Here is a 24,299-nt window from a genome sequence, read left to right as displayed (position 1 = left end):
CTTCTGACATTTGTCAAGTAGATTCATTTTATGGTGATCGGATTGAAAGGAGATAAGAGAATGATCAGTGGCAAGAAAGTTGCTGATAATTCTACCCTTAATCTACTTCCTTGATCCCAAAGTGAAGATCTTCCTCGAATATTTAATTTTGGAAGCTATTAAGATATGAAGACTTATGCCATTAGAAACTGTAGGGGTTTCATTGATCTAGATTCTAGAGAGGCAAGAAATCAAGCAGAGGGGATCAAAGAAGGTGAAAAGGGGAGAAAATAGTATATAAACATAGACATCTATAATGGAACAGACATTGAACTAAGAGAAACATGAGGCATTTTCATACAAAATTTATTTCATCTTCTTCCTTTGATCCACGTATCTGTACTGCAAGCCGTTCCACATAGCCTGGTCACAGGACATTTCCTATAAAACCGTCAGATGTGCTTTCCTTTTTGGCTGGAATCAGCTCAGAATTATACCAACACGCACTGGCTTTCTTTCCTTCCTGAGCTATCTTTTCTTATCCCTTCAAATTCCCAGCCTTAGAATTGCATATCCTAATAAAGTCTTGGTTCATTAGCTTTGTCTTGGGTTCTGTTTTCTGAAGAAAACACATAGATATTTCTGTTTTTGAAATGAAGTGATTAACTAGTGATCAAATCATATACAAATAAGAAACTCATGGAATATTTACACTTATAAGACATTACACATGCAAACAATGATAATAGAATGAAAATTACTATAAAGAGAATTAATTATATGTGAAAGCTTCTTTACATCACATTATGACTATTTTCATGACATCTTAATTTCTCATTGCAAAGACAAAAACATTAGAAAAAGCAGACCATAAAAAATGTTCAAAGCAATTTTAGGGTGAATAATACCTAGGTTATATTAAACCATGCCTTCTTTATACATGACTTTTATTGCTTGAAATTGGTTTATATTATGAAAGTCTAGCAAAGGTAGAAAAATTTTCTATGAAATATGCAGATCATAAAAATAATAATGAAGAAATACTTCACAGAGAATGCTAAAGGCATAAATTCAGTCCCTGTTGTTAGTACTGATATAGGTTGAAAAATAATGTAAATGCCTTCCAATAAAAAATTCATTTGTTAAATGCTTAAAGCCTTAGGTTAAAAGTGCTAAGAGATTTGAAACCTAATTGAGTATGTAAAGTGTTCTGGGGATATTGGTTTACACTATTTTCATTCCTTTGTGCAAAAATGAAAAGCAAAATAACTGAATTTTTAAGAACTATTCAAATAGTGTAGAGATGATTACATTATTTTGCCTATTTTCTATATATTTATTCAATATATTTTCAATAACTTTCAGTGTTGATGTATTGGATGTGATATATGTAGCCAGTATAAATGCATCTGCCCTTTATCCACCTCTCTCCAAAAAATAACCCTCTATTATCTAGATACAGTTTCGTTAAGATAAAAAAAATCTGGTTAAATTGCTTCATATATTTTTTCCTGTTACCTTTTTGCAAACCTCAATGCCATTTTTAATATTGTTACATAACTGAGGGGGATGTAAGCCCAGGTGGGCCTACAATCAGGTTGGGAACAGGGGAATTATGAGGAAGGGAGGAAGCAGGTGGAATAAATGTTTCATTTCTTTTTTGTTCTCCTGCTCTCCAGCAGGGCAGGGGAGGGGCAGGAGGGCATTTAAAGGAGTGGGTCCCTATTTCTATCAAACCACGCCAGCACCTGGGAATAGGGACAATCATTTGATGACACCCGAGATAAAACTATGTGGTGAAGATAGTACAAAGATATCCTATTATATGTTCTTACTTTATGAAAGACAGACTGAAAAGCTGAAGAAAGTGATGCATCCAGAAATTAAGTTATTTTGTTATTAAATATTCATGGTTATTGCTTCTTATGGCAGAGTAGACATTAAATAATTTGCGTGAAGTCTTTCTTCATATCCTCAAAGATAGTCAAGGGCTTCTTTGGTGATTCATAACTTAGCAAATCACATTGCACTAGAAGTTTCTTCAGTAGAAAAATATTAGTCAGTCTTTTGTCACCCTGTATAATAAGGTGCCTGGATGCCATGTTCTTAAAGTATATTCGTGGACAATTGTAGTATCCATATTAAAAAGAATGATTTTACATATATTCTGTTTTGCAAATCTTTCAGTGAACAGTCTATATATTATGGATACATAATTTCACACTGAATTTAAAATGCAAACACATTACAAGGACCGAATTCATGCAGCAGCATGTGGGATTGATACCCTGCCCCAGCTCCTGAATGCAGCTTCCTAATATGTTCTCCTTCTCTCTCTAAATCTACCTTTCAAAAAAAGTAAATAAATATTGCTTTAAAAGGAAAGAGTGATAAGAAACACATCAGAGGATGGCCAAACTACTCGGGTCCCTGACATTCAAGAGGAACTCCTGCATAGAATTCCTGATTCCTGGCTTTGGCCTGGCCTAATTCTGGCTATTGCAGCCATTGCAGAACGGAACCAGCAGTTGTAAGATCTTTCTCTGTCGTGCTATCTCTGCAACTCTCTCAATAGGGACATAAATAAATATTGGTTATTTAAAACTATTGTTGAAAGACACATGTAAGGATACTTCAAAAGTTCATGGGTTTTCACAGAAGAAACCCTAGAGTTTCTTCTCTACTCAATAGTGAGTGGAGAAATACAGTCCAAGTTCTAATAGAACTGCCCACCCATACTACTTTACTGGTACTTTTTCGTTCATGTGTGAAGCTGAAACAAAAGCAACCAGCTTCACTCTTTGCAGTGTTTTGTGCGTTCATACATTGTTTTAATAATGAAATTTTAAGCAACTGTCAATCAAAGTTAAGCTCTTAATATGTATTAAGAAAACTACATTTTGCTTACACTACACATCATTATTAGACATTCTTTTTGTGACAGCAAAAGCAACAATAACAAAAATAATGGACTAGTGTTGTGGCATATCAGGCTACCCCTCCACGTGTGATGCCAGCATTCCGTAAGTGCACCTGTTTGTGTCTTTACTGCTCCGCTGCCCAACCAGATCCTGCCTTACAGCCTATGAAAGCAGTAAATAACATTCCCAGACATTGGGTCTCTTACTCATATTGGTAACTGGAAGAAGCTCCTGACTCCTGGCTTCAGATAGGCTCAACTCTGGCCATTGCAGCTGTTTGGGGAGTGAACCAACAGATGGACGACCCACCCTCCTCTCCATATCTCTGGGTAAAATCTGTCTTTCAAAAAATATTTAGAGGGAACTATGTAACATAAAATGTGATATATCTTATATTCACCTTTCTAAATCCAACAAGAGGAGATTCTGTTCATCAGGGATACTACTCTACGAGTTGATGATTGCCGTTTGCTACCCTCTTTACTGTTTATTTTATTTTGGGGGGAGTTGGTAAGTTTTTCCATCTATTGTCCTGTCAAACTGGTCCATTTTGGACTAGAAACAGAAGCTTTACTGGTTCATTTCACTATTGCCTTCAGCCAAGGATAGATCCTACCTGAGATATTCATAGATATTAATGCTTGCTTAGCTAAAATTATTGTAGTTTTATTTGTAATAATTTGTGATATCTGGCTCATATTTCTACCTTTTGAAATAAAATTGGGTGGAATTTTTAGAGAATTGTGTGATATGAAACAGTTAAAAATATGCAGCATATCAACTTACTATGGTGACTTCCACCGAGTTCTTCAAACAGTACTTTTTAAATGCCATGTACAGTAAATATTCTTTCCTGTGCTAAATGATGTTTTAAATTACTGAAAAGTAAATTATCACAGCTTATCATAACATTAATCCTAATTTTAACTTCATGATTTTAAACAAGTTCCACTATGGCGAATTTACTTAAAAAGCAACTTTTTTCCCTATATTTTTACTTTCACCCAATTAACAAAGTCACTTTACACTTTGTTATCCACATACAGTGGAGTGAAAATAGAAACACTAATTTTATTGATAATTTAATCTTTTTTCAATTAGAATTGAATAAGAAACTAAATCACATCTCTATCCATATATTTCTCCTTATTTCAAACTTAGTCCAATTAAAATGCAAATTTGCTTCTAACGAGTATAATAAAGCAGTATGTTATTTAAACCTTTATTGAGTCTTAAGTAAATCTGTCTAAATTTACTTTTGATGAACTAGTCCATTTTACTTAAAACAGTGTTTACTTTCCATTTTTTCCAGAAAAATTGCTGTTTTATTAATTGTTAATTCTGTAACTTCCATGGAACCAAAATATCTCCTGGTTATGTACTCTTCATGCAATCACAGTTTTACAGTAAAAATTAGTTATATAAATGCTTATGGGGAACAATGACAACAGCAAGCCACCAATTAAACTACATTTGCTGAATCTATTTGGGTCCACATCTGAACTTCATCCTTCAAACTTTTCTCATCTTGACTTCTTTTTTTTTTTTTTTAGGAAAAACCTACAATGGAAGCTAAAAGAAATTAGTTTCCATAATATGTGATTCATTATCTCATAAAAATGTAAATTTTGATATTAGCTCATGATGAATAAATTATTATTATAAAGTGAAACTTTCATATACATAAAATTATTTATCTAATTTGTTCAAAGGAGATTGTGGATTGCATGTGGTGGAGCCTGAATGGGATCTGTAATGAATGTTTCTGACTTTCCTTCCTAGAGAGACCCCACAGGGATGTTTCTTTGAACAATTTTAATAATGTAAGAATATGACATATTGCAGAAGGTAAATCTACAGATTAAATGATTAAAGTCACTCTGGACATGTTCTTAAAATATCACAAAAAACCCTGTGAAAATATGTCTTTCTGTTGTTTTTAAACTTGCTGTTATATTGTTGTCATAATACCAGCTTGAAACACACAGTAAACCTAAAAAACTTTAAATCTGTTGGGTGGTAAGGAAAGCAAAATATGGTGAAAGTTACTTGCAAATTGCATTTTAATAATGAAAACTAATACTCCAGTGAAAGAATCCTTTAAAAGAAACTGAGTGCCTTTTAAAGATTAATATTGTCTACATTTTCATCATTGACAACCGCCACCACAAACAGGAGCATTTTTCTGAGTAATGCTTTTTGGTTTTGGATATAAAAACCTGAAACTGAGGTGTATTTGAATTGCATCTGAAAGGAAGAGACAGTTTGTGTCATTGCCTACCCTGTGACGCTGTTTAACTAAGCCTTGAAATATTCATAAATGCACATTAATTATGATCATTTTACAGAATCCTAAAATTAGTTTCATTAATTTTCAGCTTAACAACTATGCATGGCTTTAGCTTGTTACACAGATGATGCATGTGTATAAAATGCAAACTAATTATATAAATAAAAGAAAAAACAGCAGTATAAATAAATTTTAATACCTATGCATTGTATAATCATAATGAACAAAAATATGGGTGAAATGATCTTTATTCCAGTGACCTAGAAGAGCAGGGAAACTCGGGATTGGCAGTGTGGCCTAGTGGCTAAGGTCCTCGCCTCGATCCCATATGGCTGCTGGTTCTAATCCCGGCAGCTCCACTTCCTCTCTGTCTCTCCTCCTCTCAGTATATCTGACTTTGTAATAAAAATAAAATAAATCTTTAAAAAAAAAAAAAAAAAAAAAAAAAAAGAGCAGGGAAACTAAATTCCATTTATGTTTCCAAAGGAAAATGAAATTTAAAATTTATTGGGCGAGTTAAAGGTTTAAAAAATGCTGCTAGTTAGAAATCATGAGAGTGTCAAGTATTTAAAATGCTTGATGAGGTGCCACTCTAAGGATACAGTTGGCTAAGCTATCATCTGCATTATTCACATCCTGTAGGGGAGTCAGTTCCCATCCTGGTTGTTCCTAAGCAGATTCAGCTGACTAGTAATTAATGCACCCGAGAAAACAGCAGAGGCTGCCCCTGCTACCTGGGCTCCTGCTACCCATGTGGGAGACAAAGGTGAAGTTCCTGCTTTCTGGTTTGGGCCTGGCCCAGCCTCAGCCATAACAGCCATTTGGATAATGAACTAGCAAATACTAGATATCTCTTTCTCCCTTTTTCCTCCTCTCTCTTCCTCTTCCTTTCCTCTTTTTCTGAAATTCCTTCAAAATAAATAAACCAACACATTATTTTAAAAAGGAAGGATTTATTTGAGATTTTATTGGAAAGTCAATTTACAGAGAGAAGGAGATGTAGAGAGAAAGATCCTCCATCTGCTGATTCACTCCCCAAGCGGCTGGGATAGCCAGAGCTGTGCATATCAGGAGCTTCTTCTGGTCTCCCATGAGGATGCAGCTCTTTTTTGGTGGGGGTGGGGTGAGTGAGGAGGGAGGACTGTCTTCTACTGCTTTCCCAGGCCACAGGTTGGGAGCTGGAAGGGTAATGGAGCAGCCAGGATATGAGGCAGCAACATATGGGATCCTGGCAAGTACAAGATGAGGACCTTAGCCACTAGGCTGCTGTGCAGGGCCCATAAATAAATTAAGAAGAAAAATCAAACCTTTAAGAAGCCACATCAACAAAGCATGTTCTTTTTCTTAGATTTGACTCTACTGGATTTGAAGTGTTAATGAGCAGAGGGTAGAATATGTTTGTGCTGCAAAACTCCAAAAGGGCAGCCGTTCTCACTCTGTCTCTTTCATATTGCAGTGTTGTAAATAAACAAAGTAGATTCTAAGTATTCATAAATAGCCTTCTCAAGAACTTCCAGAAGACTAACCTCAAATTTCTGAGTCTGGAACTGTGAAACACAGCTTTGAATGCCTTACTTCTACATCATCTGTGACTGACTCTGGAAAATAATAACTTTTCTCTCACTTGAAATAATTTGCATGAATGCTTCTTATTGATACAATTTTACCTGGAATCACCCTGCCTAGGAAGAGACAGAAAATGTTACAGATCTCTCTTCCAAAAGACAGCAGGATTTGTAATGATGTTGAAAGTGGCCAACCAAAAACAGAAGGGGAAAGACTCAATTTTTTTTTCAAAGATGACTTATTTGGAAGTCACAATAAGAGGGAGGGAGGGAGAGAGAGAGAGAGAGAGAATCTACCATCCACTGGGCTGGTCTGAAGCCAGGAATCAATAGCTTCCTTCAAATCTCTCACACAGGTGCAGGTGTTCAAGCACTTGGTCCATCTTCTTTTGCTTTGCCAGCGGATTAGAGGAGCAAGATTGCAAGCAGAGAAACTAGGACATGAATAGGCCCCCAGGTGGGATGCTGGCTGTATGGGTGGTGGCTTTTTTTAACTTGGTATGCCACAGTGCCAGCGCCCCTGACCACAGACTTTCTATTCATATTTACCCCCCACCCCCAAAATAATTTTAAAGTTTCAAAGTTTTATATAGCTAAAACAAATCCAAAATATGTACATATTGTGTTACATATAAGTACAGCTTATCGAATACATGAAACAGAAATGATCATGTCCTAATTTTATTCAGTCATAGGCAACTATGGTCTTTTCAACTTTTCTTTGGATTATATGATTAACATAACTGGCACTATGGCACTAGTTAATGTTCCAACTGTTGCACTGCCTAAATAGTCCTGCTTGTTGTGTCTGGTAAAGCAATGTAAGTTGGCTCTGTGTTTGGGTTCCTATCACTCATAAGGAAGACCTGAATGAAGACTCTAACTCCTAGTTTAGGCATGGTCCAGCCCCATATAGTCAATCATTTGGAGATGAATTAGTGAATGGGAGATCGGTCTCTCTTCCTACCTCTCTCTGTAACTCTAGCTTTCACATAATACATGTCAAAAATGATTAACCATTTTTGTTGTAATCTGGTTCTGTTACTCTCTACCACTTTTAAGATGTGATATACAGTCAAGCACCGGTCTCATAATGCAATCTGAGAATATGATAGACATCTTTCTTTCGATGATTTTTGTACTGTCTGTAAATGTATGCAGTCAACATTTAAATTAATGATTTAGGTTTAGTTTCACACCCAGTATTTTGCACATAAATGATTGTCAAGCCAGATCACCTTTCCCACATAGATTTTGGAGTTACTCATGTTAAATCAACAGCTCAAGTCAAATAGGCAAATGGAATAGCCAAAGGAAAGCTAACAAGTCACATAGATATTAAGGAAGGGTAGATATCAAATTATACCTAAAGAGGTTAGCAAGAAAATCAAATACTAAAATAAATAAATAAATAAATACTTACATACATACCAATGAACCAAATAACTGAAGTGATTAAGAGGTAAATGCCACCCCAAATACAGTAAGAAAACCAAGATGATGTGTCATTACAGAAATTGACAAAAAATGCAATAGATGAGTTTTGAAGGCACAGGTTAAATATCAGATGGAATACATATTATATTAGACAAAGACTAATAATGAATACATGAAGAGAAATTATGCCAGATGCAAAAGAACCTCATGGAAGTAGGACAAAATTGAGATCTAAGTTGACAACCAGTCAGCAAATATTTTCCCCTATTATTGACTGTGAATAGTTCTATAATACTGGGGATTTATACTTCCCAAAAATTTAAAAATTTTTACAAACCAACACTTGACAAGATACAAAAGTTTTTGTAATCTCAAAAGCAAATAACACAGAGCTATCCAGAAAAGTGTTATCTAGAATTAATCCATATTTATGTTTTAAGTGTATTTTCCTGTACAATATTTGCTTCAAGGTTGCAGTTCCAAAGAAAGTACATCATTGTTATTGTTTGACAAATCAAGAAAGAATCCAAGCAGCTGCAAGGAAAACATTACTACCCAAGGAATAATTCCAAATTCCACCAGAAGGGTCTGGTGTCCCACTGGATAAGGATGCATATTTTTCCTCAATGTAATTAAACCAGAATCTACTAATGGTAATGAAATGTGCCCAGTGAAATGACAGCAGTTGGACTTTGATATTTTGGTTCATGAAGTTTTTTGTTTACACTGATTTTTGTGTGTTTCACATAATCTCAAAAGTAGTACCATGCTCTTTCATAAAATATTTCTAAAGAAGGATTTGTCAATCCAATTGTAAACCCTTTATCCACTTCTTTCATTTTTACATTTTCATCTAATTTGATGATCAACTTAAAGATAAAATAATAAAATGAAAATAATACTGAAACTTTCATATTGGTAGCTATTTTTAAGCAGTTAATTTATGTTAGTGATTTCAAAAATGTTGAGTTTCGTTACAAGAATTTTGAAATAAATAATTGTAATGTGAGGCATTTTATATTGGTTCTTTTCTTAAGCTAGAGAAACTTGATAAAGCTCACGACTGACTATCTTAATAACAGCATTCAACATATTTTTCTTTATACAGAAGTTCCCAGGAGTTTTAAAATCTAACATTGTTCATACAAATAAATGCTGTACAATGCATACTATAACTTGAAGGTCATTTTCTCTAGAAAACATGCAGCTGTATGCTTACCAATTATAGCATGGAAAGGTAGAGATATTGAAAAACAGAGTAGCAGCTGTACATGTGGACAAAACAGAATACTTGTGCTAGTACTAAATTAAAAAAAGAATTGAGGCGCCAACATTTGACCTAGAGATTCATACACACACATGCTTCTCATATCTGAGTTCTTGGATTAGATACCAAGTTCAGCTCATGATTCCAGCATCATGGGCTGATCTCATCAAGCAGAAAGTAATAAATCCAGTGATTGGGTACCTGCCACCCATGGGGAAGAACTGCATTGCATCCCTGACACCTTCCCTTGGAATTGGGCCAGACCTGGCCCCTGTGGCCATGCCGAGTTGAGGTAAGGAATGACAGCTCCCCTCTGCTTCTTCCTTTCTTGGGCTTTTCATCTCTGTCTCTCAAGTGTATACAGGTTTTTAACAAGAAAAATGTTAAATATTTGCAAAGATAAACATATTTGTCTTGCTTAAAAATTCTGTAATGTTTACATACGTTGAATCATCACAGTGTACTCTTTAAATATAATCAGTGTTTAATGTTAGTTAAAAATATAAAATCAATGTAAAATACAAAATTAAATTTCAGTCAATATTAGTATCTGTATCATCTGTAAACAAAACAAAACAAAAACAATAGTAAAGCCCTTTCTGTACACTTTTTCCTCAGAAATTATACCCCCTAAAATAGCCCCAAACAAAAATATACCATATGTATCTTACTAGGATATTAAAATTTCCTACCATTGTGTAGCTGTGGGCCACCTTCATTAGCTCAATGCATCCCTGAGCATCTGCGAATGCTCGGATTCCTAGGCAGTTGGACGGGTGCAAAAGCTTCATGAGGAAGTGGCAGCACACTTCGACTACTTGAGGAAGCTGAAGAAGGCACGCTGCAGCAAGAAGATTTTCAATAGTGTCTTCCTTCAACTCCAAGCAACCTAAATGTAAGTGAATCACGAAACTCTGTTTTAAACGTACAAATAACAGGTACCATTCTATTATGCAAAGCATTAGGCCAACTTTCTAAAACTCATCTGAACCTCAGTTGATAATGAGAATAACTACGATCAGCTACAGGACAGCAATTGTTTTAAGTATTTGATCTTTCTCACTTCAGGTAGTTTATAATCCCCCAAAACATATATTCAGTTTCAACTAAATTATCTCTATATGCTTTGGTGGTAATAGCAGGTTTTTTTTTGGTCATGAAATTTAAAAAAGGAGAGAAAATAAGATTCAAATTATATGTCGTCAAGGTTAAGGGAGTAGAAAATGTATAAGTTTATGAAAAAATCTGTATTTGTGAGTGAATACTGAATGATCTATTTGTGAGTGAATATTGAATAACTGTGTATATTAATAATTGCATATAAATTTACATGTGCATTTTGTGGACTGTTGTGTATTTTGACTCCCTTTACTCATGATTAGGATTTTCTGTAGTATTTACATCCTTTTGGTCATTTTCTATTTTGTTGTTCTTATCAATGAATGACATAGAGAAATGGCAATGGACACAAATCTTCAAGAAAATACTTATTTTCTTAACTTTGCACAAAATTATTGACTACTGATCCAATCAAAGATCATTGATTCCATTCCCGTTTCTGTAATCTTTAAGTCTGAAACATTTTCCAAGCCATTTTCTTTTCATCCGTGATATTTTTATCGGTCAAGAATTCAAGTGACCTGCTTTATAGAATTTCTCCCATTAGATTTGCTGTATCATTTTCCCATTATTAGGTTTGCTGAAACCTTTTAGCCAAACAAGTGACCCTGCAGTGTTCTCACTGCCCTTCAGAAGTCAGTGTGCTCCAATGTTGGTGGTGATAAGTTTGCCCCCTTGTTCAAGACAGTATCTGCAAGATTTCTCTCTTTTAAAGAAACTTTTGTGTTCATAATTAATGAATAGTCTCTTGAATGATGGATACCTTTCCATGCAAACATGGCATTTCATCTGTAACTTAACATGTTTAATAGACAAAGTGTGTTATATGTTATTTATGAGTTTCACTAAGAAAGTAAGACAACAAAGGAATCTAGAACATTTTTCTAAGGGAGGTAAGAAATCTGGTGAAAAAAAAAGAAAAAAGAGGAGGAGGAGAAAGAGAAGTAAAGGAGGAGATATATTGAAGCCACTGTATCGGAAGAGACTGAGAAGAGTAAAATTTAAGATAAGTTAAAATATATTAAGATCTAATTAAACAGCTCAATTTTCTCTTCAATATAAAATAGGGAAACTTTGTTACTAAAAAAATATTATTTAAAATTATAAGGTGTAACTAATTTACAAGGAGCCAATTACTCCGATATTAAGAAGCACTATAAAACTTAAGATAACAGTAAGTAAGTTAAGCAGAGGCAATATTCACCTACAGAAACAAAATTCTTTTTGTCTTCCATATTTCATACTTCCAACAATATCATGAGGAAACCACAATGATTTTAGAGATTTTTGAAAAAATGTTATCAGTGATAATAATTGATACATATATAGTTTATAAAAATAATAAACTATAGAAGATTAAAGGTATTTATTTAAAGAAATAATGATTCAGTAAAAATGTAAATATTGGGCTAATACTCAGCTACGTAAATACTCAAGCAAGACTTTAACACAGTCTCTTCCATTCTTTGCCTTTGAAAAAGAAAATAATGTATGTTTACAGGTTGTACATGGAGCAGTTTCTAGAAGTTACTTATTGGTATACTCAGAGATAAATTTGGGGGCTATGATCGTTGTTTCTTTTTTTAAATGTTCTACTATTTTCAGCTTAGAATATATCCCAGAAAAGTTTCCACTGGCAAAAGCCAAATGGCACAAGATGAATATTAGTGAGAGTTGAACTTGAATGATTATAAATTGTACTACTCTCATGCATGATATCTTTCCTTGCATCCACAAGCTGGCTATTTCAGGGACATACTTAGAGAGCAAAAATCTGTAGAGTATTTGACTTAAAAGTTTAGTTAGTCATTGGTGCTGTTAATGAAAAATATAATAATCTGACAATTGCATTCAATTTTTCAAAGCATAATGTTTTTAAATAGAATTACTAAGAGGAAAGCTCTAAATTATTCCACTTAAATATTGCAAAATTAACTTAAAATATCTTAGAGCTATGTGAAATGAAAGATAATTAAGAGTTTAAACTTACAATAACTATGATTTTATAAACAGAAAATTCTCAAGATTTCTTTTCAAATACAACACAATTATTTACCATCTATATTTAGAGATCCAAAGGAAAATGATGTCCTGGATTAATCAATTTAATGCACCAAAACATCTTCAGGAAACAGATACATTCTCAGCTGATTTTCTCAACTACACTGAAAGCGCCACTTCTAACACTTCTGGTGTTACCATTTTTCATTTGTAAAATCAATTATATTGATCATAGTCTCCCCAAAACTAATATGCTTGAAACGTATTAAACGAGACAAATACAAAACCTACACATGAAACCTCAGGGAGTAAATTAATGCTATCTATTCAACTCTCATCACTTTCTCTATAATGAAAATTAAAAAAAAAATTATGGTTGTCATTCTAGAAACTAAAACAAACTTCCAAAATGATATTTTTATTAACTCATATGCAGTTACAAATACAGTGTGTAATAATGTAAATGTTTAGAGAAAATCGTGATAATTTTGCAGATATTTCACATTTAGTATATACTTAGTTTCCCCAGCTGTTAACGTCTTAGTGTGGTATGTGTGTTGCATTAATCAACAAATATTGCTACATTATTAGTAACTAAAATCAATACTTTATTCATATTTCCTGTTTTTAACATGTTGCTTTTTTCTGTGCTAGTATCTCATTCAGGATACTGCATCTCATTTCTGTCCTCAAATAATTCTTGACTGCAATCTTTCTCAGATATTTTTTTATTTTGATTACTTTGACAGAGGTCAGTTTTTTCTTAAATTTATTTCATTTGAAAGTCTGAAATAGAGACAGACAAATCCTCTGCTGTCCACTCCTCAAATGCTCAGAAATTCAAAATGGGGCTGGGCCAGGCTCATTTCCTTGTGGGTGGTATGGACCCCAATACCTGAGCCATCACCTGGTACTTCAGCAGGAAGCTGCTGTCAGGTGCAGAGCTGGGATGCGGGGGGCGGGGGGGGAATGTAAGCACTCTGACACAATATGGGACATGGGCTTCCAAGGTGTGTCTTAACCAATAGGGCCCACACTTGCCTTGATTTGGACTGTTTCGAGGTGTATCATTCCATTATTAGATAGAATACCTTTCATTAAGCTTCTGCTACCCCTGATTATGATTGGACCAGGACTCTGGATGTTTGGTTTTATCACATTCTGTTAAGAAATCTCTATCATTATGATGAGCGCCTGTGGACACTAAGGTTGGCCACTTGCCAGGCTGAGGTCATGTCTGTCTGGTTTCTCCAAAAGCTTGATACTCTGCCGTATTTTCCATATTACACTCTCTCAAGTAAGGTGGAAATACTACTATATAAATGATTCAGAAATTTTACATGCAAGAGATGTATCTACTCATCATTTACTCATTCAGGAACTTACATTTTATTAGTAAATTCATAGGATTTTTAAAAGACAAATGTCTTTAAAAACACAAATTAAGTAAATTAGTTTAGATCACTTCACAATCTTTAGTAGGAGGATTACATATCTTTTCATTTGTTACTAAAACTTTTTTTTTTTACTGAAGTCGAAATGCTAGATGACATCAAATAATACCTTGTTGTCAATGTATTATGAGTCCTCTTGGCTCTTTTTTCTGTTGTCAGGAGGAAAATATTGGTTGCTTTCTTTAAAATTACAGCAAACTTGTTTTAGGAAACAGAGCATGAATTTAACTATGAAATTCTGTAACCTTGGAGCTTATTAAAATGTAAGGATTTTTAGGACCATGTGACAGAGAGGGAGAGAGAGCGTGCGAAAATGTTAAGCAGCTGAGACTCAAATCTGTGACAATAAGCAAGGCAGGTGCTATAGGTGACAGCTTAACCCGAACCACAATGCTGGCTTCAAGGCTCATTATTTTTCAAGTTGTATATTCTATGCCTTCCAGTCACAATAATTGCAAAGTTTATAGATGTTGAGAAGTACACACATGTCAGAGTTCCAGGCGTCACAGAGTTCCACTGTTAGAAATGTCACAAAAAGCCACAGAAAGCCCTATAAAAATGTAGCTTCTATGAAGACCATTAATTTTCTTTTTCATCTGCATTTCTCTTTGAAATTCAATAGAGTGATAAAGCTAACTTCTCACTAGCTCAAATTCTCTTGAATTGCTTTAAATCTGCCTTTTGCATAGATGATTTGAAAAGAGCAGGAAATTATTTTGTATGTAAAAGCCTAGACTATCTAAACATCCTCTTGAGGAACATGCACAGACGTGTGTAACATTCCTCAGTGTTAATCATAAGCAGCTTAATCTCTCTTTCAACTCCAGATTTCTGTATTTTCTCCAACTACTTCTGTGGTATTTATTCCCTAGTACTTGCCATTTAGCGCTCAAAAATATGCTCTTAAGAAAAATGAGAGGAATTATATACAAAGTTACCCAAAGCTTTAATTTAAATAATAGTTTGTTAAACTGTGTACCAGAATTAGGACACATATGTTAACTTGGCCATCATGGTAACATAGGCTATTTTTTATTATAGTATTTTTATTGATTTTGAATTTTATGATGCATTTGATACATTAATTTCCTATAAACTTGTTTTATACAAAGTTTTCAGACTTGTGTTTTTATATTTCATGCACATATGCATCCACATTCTCAAAGATTACTTCCAAAGGACTATAAAGACAATACGTATTTATGTTACTGATTTTATTATATTTTTAAAGTATTTATTTTTTAATGGAAAGTCAGGATTACACAGAGGAGAGACAGAAAGATCTTAAATTGAAAGCAGACTTTTTCATATAGTAAAAATCCAATGTTTAAAACTAATATTCTGCAAGTGGGCTTTCATAATTCATGCCACTTGAATTAAAACTGCAATAAAAATGAAAAAGAAATTCATTAATTTTTAATTACAATAAAAAATTCTGACAGGAGTTAAAATGATAAAACCCAGGCTCAAATTATTGATATTCATCTTTTAATACTGAAGGAAGACATGTGTGTATTTAATTCATTCAAATTATTGTCAGTAAACAGAAATGATCTCAACACTCCTTTAGTATGTACACAGATGGTAATTAATTTCAGGGGCACACAAACCATTTTTTTTAAAACAGGGAAGTTACTGCTTTAGAATGATTAAATGTAAACCACTTGGCAGTTTAATTTTCTACCCCTCTTCTTAATTCCCCTCTTGTTAATACTAGATGGACAGCATCCTCTATTCAAGCCTTGTCCTTACGTGTTTTCCACAGGACCTGACACTTCGTTAGTATCCCTGCAATTCCATCTCCCATATTTTCTAGAACTCTATTTCTGTGTCAATGAAGACAGTACATTTTCAAGTATGTCTGGGAAGTAAGGATTATGTAAGAGATAAGTGTGGGGAAATGTCTATCAATGTGAAGACAGCTTTAAAACACAGTGACTCTCAGTTCATTATTTTCAAATTTATTTTCACAACAGCATAAACTTTTGCTTGGGATTAAAATCTGTGGGTGTGGGGGGGGGTGTGCATAAGACCTTTAAAAAATTTCATGAAAAAATGTGGATTATGGGAAAACATTGTATATTTTAATATTTGTGGTAAACTTAATTTTAAGTTCTTTTGTGTCTGTGTATAGTTAACATATTGGTCTTCTTTCACACCATGATCTGATGCAGAAATATTTGGTATGCATAACAAGAACATGCTTATGGAGCTTGTACTGTGGATCTGCAGGTTAAGCCACTTCTTCCTGTTTAATCTTTTGATCCAAGCCCTTGCTAATGCACCAAGGAAGTGGTGGATTATAGCTCAGCTTTCTAATTTCCTGCCACAATTTGGTAGACAAGGATCATGGCTCTTGACTTCATTTGTCCTGATCCTGTTGTTATCATTTAAGGGGTGAACCAACAAATGGAAGATTTCTGCTCATTGTCTCTCACTCTGTCTCTGTGCCTTTCAGATGGTTAAATCCTCACCTTACACATGCCAGAATAATATATGGACACTGGTTCATGTCATGGCTGTTCCATTTCCCATCCAGCTCCCTGCTTGTGGCCTGGGAGAGTAATAGACAATGATCCAAAGTCTTGGGAACCTGCATCCGTGAGGGAGACATAACAAAACGCCACTGGCTCTTAGCTTTAGATCATCTCAGCTCTGGCCCTTGTGACCACTTGGGGAGTGACCCAGTGGATGGAAGATCTTTCTGTCTGTCACCTCTGTAAATTTGTCTTTCCAATAAAAAAAAACAAATTCTTAAGAATGAATGAATGAATGAATAAATAAATCTATCTATCTTTTGGGCAGCATGTGTATACTAAAAGAAGATAACAAACTGTAATTGTTATTTCATATCTCAAACCTCTTTAAATGTAGAGCATACATGTAATTCAGAATTCTGTTCTGGAGTTCACTTTAATGCACTAACAGATGATAGACGATAGAGACTTTAAAATGTGAGGGGTCCTTAATGCATAAAGAACACAAGAGCAACTGAGATTTCCAAATGCTCAGACATCATTGTTTAGAATGTGGAATCAACTAATTGAGAACAAGGCAATTTTGAGTCATTCCAGCCAATACTCTGCAAAAGAGCAATAATATTGTAGGGACAGTAACATTCCATTTGTGTTCTGACATTGATATTCTAGTTAATGATTCTACACCTTAGGATTCAAATCTTTGAAACCTTTAATTGAGTATGTTACTTCACTAACTGGGCTGCATTAAGAACTTTTAAAGAGAGGCCTAAACACACACACACACACACACACACACACACACACACACGTTCCCTATGTCAAAATTTCAAAATGTTAATTTTGCTTAAATACATTATATGCATTCATACTTCATATAATAGTCACTCCAAATCAGGGTGGAATATCTAAAATTTTAGGCATCTTAATTTTCCTAATGATTCTGAAGTAGAAATATGTACATGTTAAACCTAATCAAATTTTTCTTCTCTTATCCTGTGATCAAAAACATGTGCGACAGAATGATTTGAGTGGTTTTAATTTTATTATTACCAAAGGAATTATTGAAGAATAATTAAATAATACCTCCATATCTTATTTGTGTGCAGAGTCACAGAACAAAAGATATGCTACATATTGTAAAATGTTTGTGGGTAAGCTGTTTTTTAAGTCCATCTGACACTACAAACTGGAAGTGACCTGCAGTGATTAAGGTTTTGTAGATTTGATTTTGCAGATAAAAAAAGGAACTCTTAAACTATGTTCTAATTATTTGGGTAGATATCAAATTTGTTAAAAGAATGTATTTCCTTTTTATTTCTGTTACGTTGCAATGTGTGACAGATCAATTTTATGCTGATTTTTAAAAATTTAAGTAAAGAAACAACTTGGATATTTTAATAGTCATCCTAACTTTTATAATGTATCATTCTGTATATTTTCAAGAATTTTTTAAAATTCTATCAACAGCAAGACTTTAGTGGATATCTGTATCCTGCATTTTGCCAAATATAAAGCTTTTCATTTTTCTGTCTTTTTCTTTCAAAGGAAAACCCATGTAATATTTGCTTTGAGCTGTTCCAACTTCTGCACTCATCCTCTGGTATTCACATCATTCTTCTCTGTACCCATGAAAAAATACAAAGTGTAAATATTTGTTTTAGTCCATAGTGAAGCTTATTAAAATCCCTTAATTCCTTCCATTTAATTTGATGAATTTTTTTCTCATTAATTGGTTAGATGAGGCAAAGAAAAACGTAAATACAATGGGTATTTCTCACATCTTATTAGGCAAAAATTTATAATGAAATTCTTAAATTCCTAAAACTTTCTTCTATAATCCCTGAAGTCTATTTCACTCAAAAATGTATTCCAGTCTACCCAATTATTCTTTCTTTAATTTCCAAATGTTAATCAAATTTATTAGTAGCACATGCTTGTTTCTAATCTTATGAGCTTTCCAGATATCATTGAAATATGACCCATGTCTTTTGAATATACTGGTTTCTCAGTTGAAAGTTAACTATACATTCTTGACAGTTGGTTCATTCAAATTTAAAATTTAAGAGAATATTCTAAAATTGCTTACCCTTTATCTGTATTTCCACTCATTAATTTTTCTCTCCCTTCTGGGATGCGCTTGATTTTTGATTTTTTTTCAATTATTGGTCATTTGTTAGCTCAACCCTCATAGAAACAGATTGCCTGTATTCTTCCTTTCTTTTTAAGATTGCAAACTTTTTATATTGCTTATAGCAAGAAATATGGCCCATAGTTTATATCATGAATGCAATTTTCTCCAATGACACCACCTAAATGATTTGCTCATCCAGCATATTGCCATAAACTTACAACCAGAATTTGTCACTAAGGAGATAGGAGTATTGTTGCAAAGGCCGGAGTGGCAGGGCAGCTGAAAGACAGCTTTCTGTTCTGTAGATCTCCTACAAAGAAGAGCCGAATCTAGGTCATTACATTCAGCAGGGAGCTTAAACACCTTCTAGCTTTGTGCAGCAGGATGCTGAGTGTCCTTGACCTAGTTTTATGTGTAAGAAATGGAAGGCTGCTTGGCCATGGAGATTGAAAGTGATAGATTTATGCCTTTCTGTTGCTGAGCGTATCCTGGAAATATTAGCTTTGTGATGCTTCCATTCTATACAGCAACAATGTGATCATATTTGGTTTTCTCTCCTGACATTTTTCTTCTAGCTCATGTAAATTGAAACTGAACACAGATAGTCCTAATATCTTCCTTAATTTTACCACTCTAGATACATTTTCTTCTCAGTCTGGGTCTCCAAGTCCCTTTTCATATAACATTCACTTTAGGAAACTTGGAATTCTAAATTTCATTCTTTTCTGAAGCTGGAAGACATTTTTTTAAAGCTTCTTGCATGGACCAAGGTTTTGGCCAATATTTTAGATGCTACCTGACATCCCCAAATCATGTATCAAAGGGCTAGCTTGAGTTTTGACTTTGTTGCTAATCCAGATTGTTGTAATGCACATCTGGGGAGGATACAAGAGATGACTCAAGTTTGTGAACACCTGTTGGATGTGAGAGGCACGTTTTGTCTTACGGGCCCTTGAGTTCCACACTGCAGAGCTCTTGATGTTTCAGGCATTTGTGGGGAGAACCAGCAGATGGATAATCTTTGTCTTCTTCACTCTGTCTCTATGTGTCCCATATTGTCCAGTGTAAGTCCCAGCTGCTCCATTTCTGATCCAGCTCCTTGCTAACTTACTTGGGAATGCAGTGGAAGATGACCCAAATCCATGGGTTGGAGTTTCCCAAGTGAGAGATTGGCATGGAATTCCAGGCTCCTGGGTTCAGCCTGGGCCAGCTTCACCCATTTCTGCCATTTAGGCAACAAAATACCAGATATTATATCATTTTTTCTCCGTGTCCCTTCCTTCCTTAACTCTGCTTTTCAATAAATAATAAGTCGTTTACATTGTGCAAGCATCAGGGGGATAACTACTGTATCTTCCCATTTTTGTTAGAGGGCAGGAGCCTGACTTAGGTGAATCCTGCAAAATGACCCTGAATATAAAGATTTGAGAACTTTTTCTTTTCCTTTGGTAAAGTCAGTTAGCATCCAAAATTTAAAAATTATCTCTCCCTTTGTTTCAGAGAGTACAGTTCAAACTCAGTTCTGACATCTTTTCTCCATTATAGTAGCCTAAAATATACTGTTGCCTTTGTGTTTCATTCCAGCTTGTTCCATTCTTGCTTCATCAAAGTGCTATTTAAAAGTAATTGAGGTCAAGAAATATCAGTAACTTTACATCACCTGGTTGCTTTGAGTTTGAGCACTCAGAATGTGTATTATGTCCCACACTTCAACACACACTGCATAGAGGAATTCATTTACTTGGTATTTTAATGGTGTTAGAGAATCCCTCTCTATTTAAACTGCATCTTCAAAAGCACATTTTCTCTAGTCCCAGTGGATCTTGGGTACAGTGGCTGGTATTCATAACACTACCATTTCAACTCTTGTTACCAAAAATACTGTAAAAATACAACTTTGCAAGCTGAGAGCCTGCTGCTGTTATAATCAGACTAGCTTGCTTTCTTCCCTGTTCTTGAATTAAAATGAAAAAATTGGGGGCTCAACAGGCTCACACTCCACCCTGTCACACCAGCATTGCATTTGGCCACCAGCTCAGGATCACACTGATCCATTTGTGATCCATCTCTCTGCTTGTGCTTGAGAGAGCAGCGAAGGATGGTTCAGGTCCTTGGGCCCCCGCACCAATGTGGAAGACCCCGAGAAAAGCTCCTGCATCCTATCTTCTGATCAGCTCAGAGATACCCATTGTGGCCATCTGGGGAACGATCCAGCAGGTGACAGACCTTCCCTCTCTCTTCCACCTTCTCTCTGTAAATATTCCTTTATAATAGATAAATGTATCTTTTTAAACGTTTCTTTTAAATGAAAAAGTTAAGTAAAATTAATCAGAAGCTGGTTCTAAAATTACTTTTTATCAAGCAACCATCCAACTGAATTTTTCTGCTCACAGTATTTTTTTTAAGATTTATCTATTTTTATTGGAAAGGCAGATCAGATTTATGGAGAGAAGGAGAGACAGACAGAAAAATCTTCCATCCAGTGGCTAACTCTCCAAATGGCTGAGCCAGTCTTAAGCCAGGATCCAGGAGCTTTTTCCGGGTCTGTCACACAGGTGCAGTGCCCCTCCACTGCTTTCCTGGGCTATAAGCAGGGACCTAGAAGTAAAGCAGAGCATCTGGCACACAAACCTACACCCTGCATATAGGATCTCAATGCTTCCAAGTTGAGGATTTAGCTATCGAGCCATCGTGTTGGACCCTACTCACAATATTTTATGTTTCCCATCCTTCTGCCAATCTGGAAAATTTACTAAAATGTTATAAATGAATGTACATCACTATAATGTTCTGGGCAGTATTTTTATACTTATGACTCCCTATCATTGTATTTAAAGATGTGTTTACTTATCTGAAAGTCATAGTTATATAGAGAGAGGGCTGAGCCAGGCCAAAGCCAGGCTGAAGCCAAGAACCATGAGCTTCTCCCAGGTCTCCAATGTGGGTGGCAGTTGCCCACTTTCTTGAGCCATCACCCACTGCCTTTGCCATGTCAACAGGGGAAGCTTGACCAAATATGGAACAGCTGGAACAAGAATTAGAGCCCATGCAGTACACCAGTCATCATTGAAGGCAGTGGTATGATTGGTTGCACAACTATGCTGCTCTGTAACTCCCCCATAACATTTGGCATTTTAATTTTTTACTTCCTCATCTAGCCCTTTACTCCACCAGGACTGTGAATTTCTGGAGGACAAGAGCACAACAGTTAATAGCATGTCCTCCAGAGAGCCACACTTACTCTTCTTTGGATACTGAGCAATATTCAACAAAGGTTTGTGAAGTTAGAAGGATGACTTAAATGTACTAAATGGAAACTGTTAGATATATCTTGATAATAGGATGCTGGACTCTCTGGCACTGTCCATATGTACAATACCAGGATACACTTAAGTAGCAGAATGATAGACTTATAACTGCTTTTGAAGCACTATACTAATGTAATAATATAGGTGAAATCAGAGGTGGAGAAGATTTGAGGAAGGGGGACTCCCAGAGCCCATGGAACTGTATCAATACATACATACACACATACATACATATATACATACATACACACATTTTAAAAAGAATGTAGTACAACATCTGATAAGAAATATCAATGCTAGCTATTTGAATATCATTATAGCATTAGCCATTTTCATAACTCTAAATATCTTGACTGTCAAATGTTAAAAATAAAAAATATAACACAGGGAATGTAAGTTTCTTTAACTTGTGACTTCCAAAGGGAGACACATGAGACTATATTTACCTCCTAATTTCATGAGCAAATATGGTCAGAGTGAAACTACTTAAACCACTTATGTCTTCTCTGCTTATATCACAAGTTCATTCCATCATGCATCTATTTTATTTACTTGGATAAACATGTTTAAATCCTTTGTGAAAGGGAGTTCTGTGTGTGTGTGTGTGTGTGTGTGTGTGTATCTGCACATGGACATGCACATGAGTTCTTACCGGAGTGATAAAAAGTTAATCTGAATTTTTTTCTCCACTAGACAGGGTTTACTTGAATACAAATATATACACTAGGTTTTTTTGTTTGTTTGTTTTAAACGTCTCAAACTCTGTGTTTAAAGAAAGCTGAAATACATACGAAATTAGCACTTTGTTGTGATTTTTTTTACTGTACCTGTATATGCAAATTGGACTAGATCCCACAGGGCATTTGGGTCTATGCCTTCCATCTTGATCTCCTCTTGTTTAGCTTCACAAACATCACTTGTAAACATTGCCGCAAAATAGTCGGATACTGAACTCAGAACAAGCCTGAAAGAGTCACAGAGTCTAATTTAGTTCAAGAAGCATATAAGCACCAAGCGTCAGCCAGAATACAATGCAGAGGGAAAAAATATAATTATTTTACCAACCAATGCATTTACTTATTTATTACCAACTAACTTTCAGCCACAGACGCTTGTCCTGCATTTTCTTCTATCATTTTTTAAAAGATTTATTTATCTTTATTGGAAAGTCAGATATACAGAGAAGAGGAAAACAGAAAGGAAGATCTTCATCCAGAAGTGATTCAATCCACAAGTGGCTGCAATGGCCAGAACTGAGCCAATATGAAGCCAGGAGCCTGGAGCCTCTCCCGGGTCACCCATGTGGCTGCAGGATCCCAACGCTTTGGGCTGTCTTCCACAGCTTTCCCAGGCTACAAGCAGGGAGCTGGATGGGAAGCATGGCCGCAGGGACAGGAACTAGAGCTCACATGGCATCCTGGCATATGCAAAGTGAAGACTTTAGCTGCTAGACTTCTATCATTTTAATGGTTATCCTTTCATCCAGGATTTATCCTTATGGATGAGAATCATTTATCCCATTTTTATAAACATATAATTTTTATTTGTTTGATAAGTCTTTAGACTTATGGTGACCCTTTTATGTATCTGGCACTTGAGTCCTGAAAGCATATTTATGTTTCTGAAATATCATTTTCTTCTTACTTACTTATTTTTATGCTTCATAGTATTTAAAGGAATTTATTAATATATCAGATTTTCAGGTTACCTACAGGTAAGTCAACAATTCAATGGAAATTTTGAATTTTTTAAGTTTTTAAAACTATGAACTCTATTCTCCTGACTTTCTTTATATTGTAAATTTCAATTATATAGTAGACAATGAATCTCCCTCAAAAATGTAGACCCTAGGGAAGCATGGCCTTTAATTTTTCACGTTTTGTTGTTTTGTTTGTTTGTTTTGCTTGTTGTTGGTAAAACCACAGCTTTTTGATGACTTTAAACAGAAAAGTGTTTTCACTAGTTTTGTGACTATTTCAAATTATTTCATATGGCAAAAAAATCTCATTATTTGTAAATGGTAACCACTTTTGTTGTTTTCCTAACATAATTTTTGTTTTATTTTTTTATCTGCAGAACTCCTCTTTTATTATAGTCAACAATTTTTGACTATGATGGAAATCAAAATTTCAAGTCAGTATATTAAACATTAAGTTAATAAATAAGAAGCATATAATTATGTTATCGAGTGCCTTTTGTTGCTTGAATGTAATTAAACAATTCAACAGACTTTAACATCCTAACTGGAAGTGTGAACACTAAAAAGGATAAGTAAAACATTTGAATGGTCATTCTATTATTTTTACAGAAAAAAGAGGGGGAAATGATGTACTGTGATAGCTGTTTT

General features: G+C 34.8%; 1 protein-coding gene across 1 annotated transcript in view; it reads right to left on the bottom strand.

Moving 5' to 3' along the window:
- KLHL1 (kelch like family member 1) overlaps positions 1 to 24,299 on the bottom strand; it is a 223,231-nt gene that overhangs the window by 109,528 nt on the left and 89,404 nt on the right. Inside the window, exons 3-4 of the mRNA XM_004577433.2 lie at positions 22,780 to 22,916; positions 10,152 to 10,348 (exon numbers count right to left, since the gene is read on the bottom strand). Of these exons, the coding sequence (XP_004577490.2) occupies positions 10,152 to 10,348; positions 22,780 to 22,916 (334 nt within the window). The remainder of the gene's footprint in view (positions 1 to 10,151; positions 10,349 to 22,779; positions 22,917 to 24,299) is intronic.

This window comes from Ochotona princeps, chromosome 12 (assembly GCF_030435755.1).
Source record: "Ochotona princeps isolate mOchPri1 chromosome 12, mOchPri1.hap1, whole genome shotgun sequence".
In the NCBI taxonomy this organism is placed as follows: domain Eukaryota; kingdom Metazoa; phylum Chordata; class Mammalia; order Lagomorpha; family Ochotonidae; genus Ochotona; species Ochotona princeps.
The sequence above is the reverse complement of the archived record's forward strand: the minus strand, read 5'-3'. Positions and strand labels throughout refer to the sequence as shown.